General features: G+C 38.5%; 1 protein-coding gene across 1 annotated transcript in view; it reads left to right on the top strand.

The window, feature by feature from the left end:
• Positions 1–11,449, top strand: part of LOC134801136 (probable G-protein coupled receptor No18) — a 48,369-nt gene extending 36,920 nt beyond the window's left edge. The window contains exon 4 of the mRNA XM_063773675.1: positions 10,887–11,449. Coding sequence (XP_063629745.1) covers positions 10,887–11,447 — 561 coding nt within the window. The 3' untranslated portion in view covers positions 11,448–11,449. The remainder of the gene's footprint in view (positions 1–10,886) is intronic.
• Positions 11,450–15,212: the final 3,763 nt, after the last annotated feature.

Here is a 15,212-nt window from a genome sequence, read left to right as displayed (position 1 = left end):
CCAATCACGGCACGGGATCTCGCTCACCTCGTCCCGCGCACCCCCGCATTTTTGGCATCATCGGTTGCATGAAATAATTGCTCTAAACTCGGTCTAGAGGATTCCTGTGTAATCCCTACTTCGCTGTGTTTATTTATTTCCATATGACTATTTACATTAGTAGTACAATCATAATTATAGGACCAACCTCGAAATCTCTAGACAGTAAGTAGGTATGTTAATTAAAGGTCCCTTTTTCATGTCCAATTGTATACACCATTTGACATTCGGGGACCTCGAGGAACCGCCGCCATGTTGGAAAATGTCTATGTCCTTTACTTTACGACTCTCTGGAATTAATAACGCATACTTTCTAAATTGGTTTCTATTTTCTTTTGTTTTTGTTTTTTGTGGTTTCAGTTACTCACAGACAAAACATCCTCCAGACTGAGCATAGTCGCGCTACCCCCTCTGCCACGCATACGGTAATTTTACTCCATGTTCGAGTCGAAAGTGTCTTTGTGTGACGTCACTGACGTCCGTGAACTCGTTCGTCGTTTGAACGGACCAATAACGGCACGGGATCTCGCTCACCTCGTCCCGCGCACCCCCGCATTTTTGGCATCATCGGTTGCATGAAATAATTGCTCTAAACTCGGTCTAGAGGATTCCTAGTCTATGCAGTTACTCCATAATACTCTGAACGAAACATACTACATACCTATATAATCTAGTTCACAAACATTAATAACTTAGCAACTGAAATAATAATAACAAGCAACTAGTGTATTTAATATGAACCTATGTCGTTTAAGCCCTGTGATTGTCCCGAAAACTAATTTTGCGTTGACATAATCCTAATTTCGTTGCCACAATAAGCGTTAATACCACGCTGTGACCACGAAAACTGCTACCAGTGATATCAAAACCACATTTATTAGGCAATTTTAGCTTTGTAACCTCTGAGCGTAATTTACATAGTTAGCTTTGCCGTTCAACAAGAGAAGCTGACAAGGGAAATTTAGTAAAACCTGGCTTTTTTGACTGTAATAATAAGTTGCCAGTCACACCACGAATGACATGTCATTGCATTGTAGACGTGTAATTTCAAAATGTTGGATATAACATCCGACTTTAAGTTTAAGATACTGTAATAAAATGTTTTATTATAATGCAGTCTGAGGTAGGAGCGAATTTACATTTGCTTAATGTTGAATACGAGTTCAATTTAGGGTGTTTCATTTTACCGAATTTTCGATTTTCATCTGACTTTGCTCGAATTCTTGTTCTAACTGATAAAAAAATATTATACGTTAAAAAAAATTAAAATCGGTCAACATTTAGAGGTTGCACAACATCAACAAAGATTTTTCAAATAACCAGCGACTCTACATCGGAGGGTAGAAAATGGTTTAAGCGGCTACCATCAAAGCGGAGAGTAGTGTGATACTGAACCTTCTACATATAAATAAATTTTAAAATTAGTAGTAAACTTGGATTTTGGTTACTCGGTAAATGTTCTAATTAAGATTTTTCAGTTTTTCCACCTGTTTCCAAAGGAAAAGTGCTTTTATCGTGTTTTAGACGCAAAATTCAGTTTACTCATTCGATTTTAGTATCAGTTCATTATATTTTGTCATTTTAGAACATAGTTCATTTTCACGCAATGTATGGGGTTCTCACTCTACCTTTTCAACTTGTGCAACCTCTAAACGTTATTCGATTCTTTTGAAAATTGAAATAGATAGTTTTTAGTGTGGGGAGGCTCCATTGGTGAGCAAAGTCAGGAAAAATATTACAACTTTTTTTTCTCCATACAAAAGTGAATCACCCTAGAGTTCATACATTAGAGATAGAAAGTGCATGACCTTGCACTTACGAGTAACACTTATAAATGGGATATACGAGTACATTTTGAATTAACTAATTTCGTTTTTGTAGGTAAGTATATTATATAGTTTGTATTTTTATTTTATTTCTAGTTTTAACTTTAGTTTTAATATTGTAATATTGTTATAAAATAAATACATCTTTTCTTCAGGAAAAAAAGCGGCCAAGTGCGAGTCGGACTCGCCCATGAAGGGTTCCGTAGCAGCATAATAAAATTGCGGTTTACGATTTATGACGTAATAAAAAAAACTACTTACTAGATCTCGTTCAAACCAATTTTCGGTGGAAGTTTGCATGGTAATGTACATCAAATATTTTTTTTAGTTTTATCATTCTCTTATTTTGGAAGTTACAGGGTGGGGGGGGACACATTTTACCACTTTGGAAGTATCTCTCGCGCAAACTATTCAGTTTATAAAAAAATTATATTAGAAACCTCAATATCATTTTTGAAGACCTATCCACGTATGGGTTTGATGAAATTTTTTTTTTTGAGTTTCAGTTCTAAGTATGGGGACCCCCAAAATTTATTGTTTTTTTTTTATATTTTTGTGTGAAAATCTTAATGCGGTTCACAGAATACATCTACTTACCAAGTTTCAACAGTAATATAGTTTTTATAGTTTCGGAAAAAAGTGGCTGTGACATACGGACGGACGGACAGACAGACAGACAGACAGACAGACATGACGAATCCATAAGGGTTCCGTTTTTTGCCGTTTGGCTACGGAACCCTAATAGAATTAACCCCCCGCGCCCCATCGCCCCATTGACGAGATCGGGTCAGCATGGAATGGATAACTAATTTAAATTTCTATGCAGGGGCAGGGGGCGGGTTGTCATCATTGAGATATAATTATGATGTAACAGGCCTATTCGGATTTCGAGATAATCACAAGATCTTGAGACAATTTAGAGATCAACTAGATCTACATTAGATATCGACTAGATGTGACTTGGATATCTAAGTCATAACTTGTCGAAATCGTTCAAGAGGACCTCCAGAATCGCGGAAGCATCAAATTTGACATATCTATCTTACAAATATCTTTAAATTATCCGTATCGTAACTTGTTGAAGTCTAGTAGAAATCTAATTCATTTTCCGAATCAAGCCGTGAGTGTAGGGTCGAATTGGCCTGTGAGTCAATTATCAACCATACCTACTCTATTACAAATACCTACGTACCTTCATATCTTTCTTATCTTTCATATGTATCTTCGTAACTCGGTTTCGCAAGTCACGTTCGAGCCCATGCACGTCAAGCTTTATTGAATACCTGTACGGTTACCATCAGTTTGTCACTGACATAAACGCCGTCGAGAACGTAATTTACTTTCTATACATCTCGCTCGCACTCGCATATTAGTGCAAACGGGATGTATAGAAAGTAAATTACGTTCTCGACGGCGTTTATGTCAGTGACAAACTGATGGTAACCGTACTGATACTGATTTGTCCGGGTGTCGCCGTCGACATACGTCTGGGAGGACATCATCATCATCATCACCTTCATATACCTACCTACTGTACCTACTGTTCATTGTAGGACGTAGATATTTGCCAAGTGAAATAGACAATCTGTTCAATAGTTATTTGTACAACAAGAGATCAAAGTTTGATATTTCTTCGAGTGCTTATTTTGAGTCCCGTGCAAGCGAAAGATTCTATAATTTTGTGCGATATTAGAATCTTGAGCGTAGTAAGGGATTCAAAAGCGCACGAGATGTAAATAACTTTGATCTCGTGTAGTACACAAAATTTTTCACCCTAAGCAGTGAGAACATACCTAGAGGAACAGAGATAATAGAACCCAAGTAATTCGAACTTGTATTAGACCCCGCATGTTGAAATGACATTTGACTATAAAGGTCACTTGAATGTCATTTTGTCTCACTCCGTGAGCAAAATTCGATTTTGCTCACTGAGTGAGACAAAATGACTCAGTGAGCAAAATCGCATTTTGCTCACTGTTTTTAAGAAGCAAAGTACCCTTGTTCGAGCTGCTGAGGTGAAAAATCATTTTTTACCTAAGTCTTGCGTTCCTTAACTTATATTTTGTTTGCAAAGTGGGCCGGCACAATCAAAGTTTTAACACTTCGTGTCACTCAAAATATGCCAGGGATTTAATAAAGGTCACATTCAAAAGGCGACTGCAGCTGCATTACTGCTGCGACATTAATTGCCATAGAGTAATATAGTAAAGGAGTGGTAACTCCATACATCCGTTTAATTACCAAAACGCGCGTTGTTGCTCAGAACTAGTGAATGTAGTTAGAGTCAATTAAATCAGACATGCCGTTCACTGGACCCATGATAAAAATTTAATTATTTGTAATCAACAAATACTCAAAAACATGGTCTTCGTATTTAACAACTTTCCAAGAAAACATGTTAAAATCAAATACAGTGGACTGATTTGCGATTATTTTTAAAGCGTAATTTTTCTTTTTCTTCTTCTTCTTTGTCGTATCCTCATGGCTGAGGGACGTGACGAATGTGGACACTTTTCACCAGCGCTCTCCAAGCCGCTCTGTCTTGGGCCCAGTGCATGCTAGCCTGCAATGTGGCGTTTGTCTCTGACGTTATTCTGTCCGCCCAACGCGTGGCCATACGTCCACCCCTACGCTTCCTTGCCATGCGGCCAGTGATAAAGAGCTTTTCCAGGCTATCTGGCCCTGTCCTGCTCAGATGGCCGCGAAGAAACCAAGGCTTCTTTTTAGGCTGGTGCAATTGATATTCGGTATTCGGCCTAATGTTGTCTACTATTCGGCAAAATGGCCGAATAGGCTGAATACCGAATAGTTGTCAAATATTCGTGGCATCTCGAAATATTCCTGCTGCAGCATTGCAGCGCGACATTATTCCCGACTGCAATGCTGCTGCAAATGTCAAAGTGCAGTCGGCAGCAATGCCAGGCTATACCTACTGCAGCACCTAATGGTAACATTCCATTTCTAACCGCAGCTGCACTACCGGTACTGAACGCGGCGCTGTCATTATCAATTTCCATAGTAAAATTGACAGTAGTGCAGCTGTCGTTGGAAATGGAATGTTACCCTAATGGTGTTGTAGTCTGAATCCAAACGGCACCTTTATGATCCGACTGCTGGGCCAAAGATTAACTTTTCGCTTGAAAATAAGAAATCGTATAAAAAGTATCACAAGTAATTACACTTTATATAAATAATGAGTTTGGTGAGTTTCAATTCGTCACAAAGACAATGGGTGAAATGTTGATTGAGTAGGTACATTTTAACACTTTAAACTCTCGCGTTTTGTACACATATTTAATTACACAAACGGGTCTACCGCGATATATCTGGTGCAACTCTGCTGAAACGTCGGAATTAAAGGTAAAAAAAAGGAAATTACATCGCGGTAGACCCGTTTGTGTAATTAAATATAGGTACATTTTATTGTCTTTTCACAGGGTGAATAGAGAAAGTCATTCAGAAAAATACCTATAGATTTCTGTTCTTTGGAGACAGAAAATTGAAAATTACAAAGCTGTCGTCGTCTGTCTAATAAGGTAAACGTACTAGTGCTCGACATGCTAATGCCCAATAGATGACACCTTGCTGTCACCTGTATTGACAATGACTTAAGTTTCAAGATGACATGTACTGGGACCGCGTCGAGCACCAGTACGTTTACCTTAATTTAAGGACACAAATAATATTCTACTCGCACATTGAGTCTCCTTGACTCGTTATACTGACAGGTCTGGATAATTATTAATTGTATTGCTAACTCAAACGAGCCAGTATTACTATAGAAGTCTGAATAGAGCTCAAAAACCGGCCAAGTGTGAGTCAGACTCGCGCACGAAGGGTTCCGTACCATTACGCAAAAAACGGTAAAAAAATCACGTTTATTATATGGGAGCCCCACTTAAATTCTGTTTTTAGGGTTCCGTACCCAAAGGGTAAAACGGGACCCTATTACTAAGACTTCGCTGTCCGTCCGTCCGTCCGTCCGTCCGTCCGTCTGTCTGTCACCAGACTGTATCTCACGAACCGTGGCTAAGGCAGTTGAAATTTTCACAGATGATGTATTTCTGTTGCCGCTATAACAACAAATACTAAAAACAGAATTTATTTTAGGTAGTTTTTAATTTTAGTTTTTAAATTTAGTTTTTAATCTTTTTATGTTACTCATTATACTGTATTATTTTTATCGAACCTTATAAATTAATCTTATAGGTATTTACATGTGTTAAAACAGAATAAAATAAAGACTTAAATGGGGCTCCCATACAACAAACGTGATTTTTGACCAAAGTTAAGCAACGTCGGGAGTGGTCAGTACTTGGATGGGTGACCGTTTTTTTTTTTGCTTTTTTTTCGTTTTTTTTTTGCATTATGGTACGGAACCCTTCGTGCGCGAGTCCGACTCGCACTTGCCCGGTTTTTTAGTATTAGTAGCGGGAGGTCGTGCCGCTCACGCATCGGCCTACACAGTCACCAAACCCGTTGTCTAAACAGCAATGCATAAATCGTCTGCAATAGACGGAAATGCTTGTGATGTTATAGCGGCAACAGAAATACATCATTTGTGAAAATTTCAACTGCCTAGCTATCACGGTTCATGAGATACAGCCTGGTGACAGACGGACAGCGGAGTCTTAGTAATATTAGGGTCCTGTTTTTACCATTTGGGTACGAAACCTTAAAAATGACCCCACGGGAATTGTCCCGCTAGTGCCTCAACTGTACAGCGCGCACGTTGACAACGTCAAAAATATTGTAATGCCACAAGGGATTTAACATAAAATCTTATCCGTATTTTAGGCAATCAAAACTTTTATAATCCAATTTTTGTTTTTTATTTAACAGCGGGAAATTGTGTAGGTATCGGGTAATATTCAAATTTCGTAATAATGAGTTTTGGTACTGAGATCTTCGTATAGGTATACCTGCCTATATTTCCGACGCTGGCTACCTCAGTACGAGTACTCAGTACCACAAGGATCGTGTCATTCACGAAGACGCGTGCCTTGACTCGTATGGTCATGTAATTGACCCGTGGAGCGCCCTACTGTCACACGTGTGCTGGTAACTAGCATACGAGTAGGAGTTCCATACTACGGTAATTCTGGGGCGCTCTACGGGGGGGCGCTCCACGGGTTAAAGGTTAGATTTAACAAATTTAATCTGCGCGTCATCGTGAATGACACGAACTATAAATGGCACATGCACATGGCACATAAAAAATAACTGATTAGACTAAGATATTATAACTGATACCAAAGACATATGTAACTCCGTATAAGATGAATAAAGTCTTAGAAAAAAACGTGCCTCGGAAATCAAGAAAAAGTCATTCTCGGATAGATGGCGCACACACCTTTGGCCTATGGTCGGCTAGATGGCGTTGACGACACCGTTTTATATTTAACAATTTTAACACATAGGTATCAGTGAATGAACATGGGTCAAAATGATATAAAAATAATAAATTCATTATTCCATATATACATTTTTTCGATACTTTTATACGTTTTCATTTTGAGTTTTAGTCGTGTGTCGATAGATGGCAGTAAATTTACTGTGACTACATAATTTACTATGACAGGACCCCTCTATACTATCTATTCTCTTTTCACATCACCTAATCAGAAAATGGATTTTTCTTACCTGCTAGGAGGGATCAAAGTGGCACTTTTCTGTTCAAGGTCATTTCATTGCCAGTATAACATATTAATATAATTAACTATGAACATCGTATGTACAGCCTGGCAAAAAAGAGTAGAAATTAAAAAGTGGCAACACTGTAGTGTCAACACTGAGATTTTTTTATTTTCCTCATAGTTGATGTGAAAAGCAGTATGTGTCACACGGTATCAAAATTATTTCGTCTTGGGCGTTAACTCTTGAATCCCTCATTACGCTCAGGATTCTACTTTAGAATCCCTCACTACGTTCGGGATTCTATTGTAGAATCCATCGCTTCATTCAGGATTCAATGTACGCCCTTAACGGAAATAAATCATTTTGATCCCTTGTAACACAAACTACTATTGCTGATACTAAAGTTGAACCTAGAAACAAAAATTAATAGTAATGTATATAATAACAGATAGACATATATAGTTTTCCTCTCTTAAGTTAACTTGCATGACACACAATGTACTGAATGTACATCTGGTCTCCCGCGATACAGGCCTAGCCTAGTGCGGGGACTCCTGGAATCTCCGAATGTCAAGTTGGTTATGCACAACTCTTACCAGAAACTCGTATTGTTACCACTGTAATCTTTCTGTGCAATAAAAATATTTTTTACTTTACTTTACTTATAAAGGGGAGGCTAAACCGTTCGAGAACAGAGCTTGCTAAAGTTTGTTGGTTTCCAACCGTGTGTACAGGGACGTTAGATTTCGGATCGTTGTAAGCTTAGGATTAGGTATAACTCAAACACACTGTGCATCAATCATAGGTATTAATTATGTGTATTGTTATATATCGTATTTGTAAATTTTATCTTCCTTGACATTTTATCTGTTTGCATGTTTTTTGGAATGTTTCTGACATGTATATATTTTTCTAGTGTGTAAGTGAATTGGTGTAGTACTGTAAGCTTGCACTTTATTAAATAAATAAATATAAATATAAATATATCAACGAGATGAGCTAATTAACAAGCTTTTTTTAGGTCGACCTGTATGTAACTAACTATGTAATGGAATCTAAGGTAACTAATTTAACCATCTTCCAAGGATCGTAGCGTCATAAAAATTAGCAGCTGTATGTAGTTCTGACGACAATACAATATGGTACTGTCGAACTGATCTGATGATGGAGACAGGAGGTGGCCATAGGAACTCTCGACCTGTATGTAACTAACATGTAATGGAATCTAAGGTAACTAATTTAACCATCTTCCAAGGATCGTAGCGTCATGAAAATTGGCAGCTGTATGTAGTTATGACGACAATACAATATGGTACTGTCGAACTGATCTGATGATGGAGACAGGAGGTGGCCATAGGAACTCTCGACCTGTATGTAACTAACATGTAATGGAATCTAAGGTAACTAATTTAACCATCTTCCAAGGATCGTAGCGTCATGAAAATTGGCAGCTGTATGTAGTTCTGATGACAATACAATAATATGGTACTGTCGAACTGATCTGATGATGGAGACAGGAGGTGGCCATAGGAACTCCGTGATGAAACAACGCAACCTAATTGTGTTAGGGGTTTTTAGAATTGTCTCGATGAGTATTAGTTGTCTGTCGTAAGAAAAGTACAGTCAGCGATAAAAGCTTGTACCAAAAATGAAATTTTTGCCAAAAACTTAGTTTTAGTAACTATCTCCTTCCAAGCGAATATTGCTTTGACGATGCCTTGAACGCATTCAATAACAAATCTCAGTCAGTCAACTGATATACTCACATGCTGGTATTTAGTAATTGATTGCAATGCCTTTTGGTCTTTGAGAAAGACTGACGAAGACCCCTTACCATGTTGTGGTAGGTACTTATAATATGATCTCTATTCAAAGGATGGCTCACGCTAGAACGGTCCGGGTGGGCCCGGGCCGGGCGCCTGACACTTAAATTTCTATTACAGGTTTGACAAGTGACCGATCACGTGATTCTTTCTATAGAAAACAGAAGTGTCGGGCGCCCCGGCCCCGACCCGGACCGCTGTAGCGTGAGTCATCCTTAAACCGGATCGCTTAGCATGACTTAAACTGCAAAACGTAATTCAAGACCAAAAAAAGTAAGACAATGTTGCCACTGCAATAATTTGTTTGTAAAATAGTAAATTCCTTTTGATATATATATAATCACGCTAATAATTTATTTATTAGTAATTTTACTCCTACGATTTAAAAAAGTACTTTTATTTACTTATTTTTACATAAATACAAGACGCGCTAGTAAAAAGTGGCAACATTTTCTTACTTCTTTTGGTCTTGAATGACATCGTGTTTGTCGTCACCATTATATGTCGCGCGTTAATACGCAAGTAGTGCTATGTGGTCAGATAAATCGCAAAAGGGACAACTGTCGGTCGGATAGATTTTAGCATCCATAATTATGCTGATTTTAAAAATTGTTAAAGTTTAAAAAATTCATATCATATCCTGTTATGCCTAAATGCCGCCCAAAGCAGCGTTTCAGAGTTCCCGATATCCTTTCTTAGAATTCGATCAGTAAACATAATTCATTAACAAATAATTCCAAACAAACTTGGGTCATACCTCTTCATGTCGTTTTTTTTTAATTTTCCAAATTTAATTGAATGTCTCTGAACTTGACACTTTAATTAGATAATTTCCTCAGACTTGGCTCCTCGTAATTATCATAATAATTAGAATATCAACAGAAATCAAAGAAATACGTATATTTAGATGATGTAAACGTAAATTTAATGGTGTGAGAATATTTTCCAACATTATTCGGGGATGACGATGGAGGGTTTCGTACCTTTATAGTATAAAGTTTATACCATAAAAGTTGCCATACAAGCAAAAGGGCGTATCTGGCCTAGCGGTAAGAGCGTGCGACTTGCAATCCGGGGGTCGCGGGTTCAAACTCCGGCTCATACCAATGAGTTTTTCGGAACTTGTGTACGAAATATCATTTGATACTTACCAGTCGCTTTTCGGTGAAGGAAGACATCGTAAGGAAACCGGACTAATCCCAATAAGGCCTAGTTTACCCTCTGGATTCGAAGGTCAGATGGCAGATGGTCAGATGGTTGCTTTCGTAAAAACTTGTGCCTACGCCATTTCTCGGCATTAGTTGCCAAGCGGACTCCAGGCATGAGCCCTGGCAAAATGCTGGGACAACGCGAGGAAGATGATGATGACACGACTTTCCAAACAGTTTCGTACTGTAACAAGTTTTAATTATTGAAATCACATCAGAACCAGTACAAAACGAAATACTATGTCATCAACCTTACCAGAGTTAGGATGTTTTGGGCCTAATGTAATCTCGTAAAGACCCTCATGTGTATGTGTGTGTAAACCCGCTTAACCATATATGTTTGTTTGTTCCAGAAAGGCAAGCTCTCCTGCATCCGAACCGAATCCGATTCCGGATCGGATAAGCTCTCCCTACGGCAGAGTGCCTCAAAACAAACATCAAAGTCCACCCAACAAAGCGACTGCTCTTCGCAAACCGACAAGTGCCCCTGCTGCTTCCACGCAGACAAAAAACGACCTAAAATCAGGAAGGAGAAAGAGTCAAAATTCTATAACGAGGTCACGTTCAAAGCGAACTTTAAATATAAGAACACGACCCGACATCGAACGCATTCTATTCGAGAACATTCAGAGAATAATCGAGTATCATCTTTGAGGAGGGAAACGAAAACCGCTCAAACATTAAGTCTAGTCGTTGGAGGTTTCGTCGCTTGCTGGCTTCCATTTTTCCTCTACTATCTGCTGACACCGTTTATCCCTTCAAATTATGTTAATCCAGTGTTAATGTACATCTTGACGTGGCTTGGATGGTTTAATTCGGCCATTAACCCATTCATTTACGCGTTTTATTCCCCCGATTTTAGGTTAGCTTTTTGGCGGCTGACCATCAGAAAATGTACGAGGAATAAACGCTAAGTTGCTCAGTACGGCAAAGCCAGACTTTGCATTTAAAATGTGAAGAAATAGTAGGTATGTTACATAAAGGCCGTAAAGTAAGAAATTCTCGGCTTAGTCTCGGCCGACAATTAAATACATGTGGTCTGAGACTTTCTTATTTATTGGCCGAGGTGTGTATACCTACTATTTTCTCCCCGGAAAGCGGCAACTTGCTTTAGCGCAACGTGCCGAAAGTTGACGCTTTCAGCACGGAGAACAGAAAAATATATTTCTATGTCATATGTGTAAAAAGACTTTTATCTGTTTTTAGTACAACGATGTCTAAGTTATAAATCTATAGATAGGCATTAGATATAGGTAAATCTTTGATAACTGTAGAAAAATAAGCATTTTCCTTATTAAAATTATTTAAATTTAAGAAAAGAGTGCCATAATGTACATTTAAAGCTTTCGTTATAAGGTAAACGTACTAGTGCTCGACATGCTAATGCCCAATAGATGACACCCTGCTGTCACCTCTATTGACAATGACTTAAGTTTCAAGATGACAAGTACTGGGACCGCGTCAAGCACCAGTACGTTTGTACCTTAGTAAGTTTCTGTGAAAGCATTAAACAATCACATCTTTGGACAGTTATCTACTTGAATAATAACAGTCAGTACGCACCAATAACGTATTACCCAAGTTACATTATTTCGTACATCGAAGTTTGAACATAAGTAATAAATTGTAGGTAGTGGAAGAACAAGACCGCGGGCCAGGAGGAAATATCGTCAGTCATCGCCTCCCGCTATATTGTCAGATGATAGTAAAGATGCTATCATGAATTAAAGAAATAGGCAGCCGGTTGTATCGCGGTGGAAAGACCGTCAGTTGATCACATGAACATGTAAAAAATTTTTTTTTTCAATCATAGCCTCCCGTTTGATACTTTGCCAGATGATAGTTTAGATGCTATTATAAATAAAAAAACCGTCAGCTGGTTGTATAGCGGTGGAAAGACCGTCAGTTACTTGCATAAACATGTAAAAAATATGCGCCTACCATTTATGTCCACAAATCCTTAAGGAGTTTATTGAAATGCCTGATGAAATCCTACATGCAAAGTTTCATGATTTAGTTATTACTATAATAAAAAGGTACAGCGCTTGTTTTTTCCATGTTTATGCAAGTAGCTGACGGTCTTCCTGGCTGGCTGCCATTCCTCAATCCACCAACGGAGCGGCAGCTGACGTCCAAGAGGGATCATCATACATAGCGGTTAACCAATATACGAGTTATCGCCCGGGAGGCGATTGGTCATGGAAATCTGTTCGTGGCTCGCGGTCCAATAAATTATCAATTTATCACGCTGACAGATTCCATTTAAAATGTCTCAGACTCTAGACATAATCTTTAAATCTTTGCCTAAATGGGATTGCTTACACCTTACAAACCAACCTTACAAAAGTTTTCTGGCCCGATTTTTATTTTCTCGATTTGTTACGTCAGATTTTGAAAAAAATAGGTAGATAGACAGAGTTCCCTATTTCGTACAATATAAGTGCTATTTTACCGAATGTCCTAAACAATCCCCCGAGTTACCAAAATTTATGATATGCTCGTCACTCCACTGAAAATTACAAATATTTTGGAAGTGAAAAAAAAATGAGTTTCCCTCAAACTGGTATTAACACGTTGGCGGACGCTTAGTCACACCAGTTGGACACCTAAATTTTGTATGGAAATATTGGGACTGTTATAGCATTCCTGTCACTACAAATATATCTTTTAGGTTTGTATATGACTTAGAGGATATAACCAACGGAGACGCCATGTCTATAATTTTCGGTACAAAATAGTCTGCCGTTTTTTGCGGGGCAGGGGTACAATGTACATCAAATGTATAGGTATTAGGTACGTCATGTCAGATAAACGTCAGTCCATACATGTGGTTGACCATTGGCCGCCTATTTTCGACAGAGGGGAACGCCTGTTAATGACCACTCCAAGGTATATGACGCGTAATGCTATGCAAGGCGAATGCTATGCAATCCGCGTCAATATGAAGTATATTTTTTATACGTTTGTCACATAGGACAACAAATGCTTTATAATTCGGATGCATAAGCATGTCTGTCACATGACGTAGTCAAGATGGGATCTTATATGACATCGCATGTTATAGCATTCATACATCGTGCTCGATGGACTTGATGGCTGAGACTTCTGACTTCCTAAAGGCGCGATTTTTGCTCTAAAGACTCATTTGCTGACCTGTTCAAACATTTTTCTACTTCTGTTTTGTTCTCTCTTTGCTTATCATTGTAATATTGAGTCCATCTCATACATGCCCCATCCCAAGCACGTTTGCTATTCATTCGACCTAAAATTATGTGATACTACCTACAAATTATGCGTTGAAGACCGGCTCTAATCTAAAGGTCCCAAATCCCAGTCATGGGTCACATAGCATGTTGCAGAGAGCCGAGTGGCAATGTTGAGAGGTTGAGAGGCTCTCTTAAAATGAGAGGTTTGTTCTTCTAGCTGTCCAAGGTATACGCAGCATTTTACGCCAACACCACTTCTCAAAAGTGTCAATATGTACCGCATAACACTTTTTGAGTTCCCTGTAACGCACCGCCGCGTTAAGTTCTGGACGTAAAGCGTCCACCACTTTTCCTGCCAAGCGATGATTCACCCCACTTTATATTCTTTTTTGGATGCATCTGCACCAAAGACAAGGCGTGAAATATACACAGAATGATACCACAAATGCGTGTCATAATGTGCTTACCTTGTTAGAGGTGATCATCGAGCGCCAACAGGCTATAATTCACAATTATATGACCAAAACTATGACTAGTAACGTAATTATTTGAATAATAGGTATACACATTCATACCTCACTTTTTCACATTAACCGTTATCAAAATTTGACTGTAGTGTAATTAATAGCAAGTAATAAATACGTTTGTTTATTAAAACACAATGAAAAACTTAAAGAAATTGTAAAAAAAACATTCCAAATCCGTCAAAATCGCTATCGCGCACGAAATTCACCCATATGCCATATTACATGTGTCCACTCCCAGACGCACCTGCCGGGCTACTAAGGGAGCTGCCATACAAAGACGAATGCTATAGCATCTCCGTCACAGGGAGGGGGGCCAATTTGGAGACGTCACAGGATAATTTTTAACTTCGATAAAACTATGTAATATGACAGTAAGTACGCATTATTTGACTCTGGGGACTGGTAGAGGAAAAGTTGGTGAATAATATTATACTGTGGTTAAGCGGATTGATAAGCATTTCAACGAATAAATTTAAAACGAATAACGGATGCAATAGCATGCGCGTCACCAGGAGGAGTGCAAAAACGGATGCTATGCAATCCGAGTCCGCGAACGTGTTAATATAACTGTAGTACTCAGAGTGATGTGCTTAGGGGTTTCAAGTAATGCGACGAAATAACGCTAGATGGCGTTAACCTCAATTATACATACTAGTGCTGCAGACATTTTTCACTAGATGGCGCTGTTATTAATATCTTGAGTTACAATGTCGTTGAGTTTTCACTTCTGCGGGCACTCCCGGAGTGCAACCCGTTGTTTTACTTTTTTCTTCTGTTTAGCCCCATGGTTGACTGGTAGAGAATGCATCAAGCCGTTAAGTCGTCCATTTGTACTCTTTTTGCGTAAATTTGTGCAATATAGTTTAAATGAATAAATAAATAATAAGGAACTCTATACAAACCAGCCAAAGTCTATTCAGATCTATATTAATATTATAATACAGGG

The sequence above is a fragment of the Cydia splendana genome, chromosome 21 (assembly GCF_910591565.1).
Source record: "Cydia splendana chromosome 21, ilCydSple1.2, whole genome shotgun sequence".
Classification (NCBI taxonomy): Eukaryota; Metazoa; Arthropoda; class Insecta; order Lepidoptera; family Tortricidae; genus Cydia; species Cydia splendana.
This window is presented reverse-complemented; position numbering and strand designations above follow the sequence as displayed.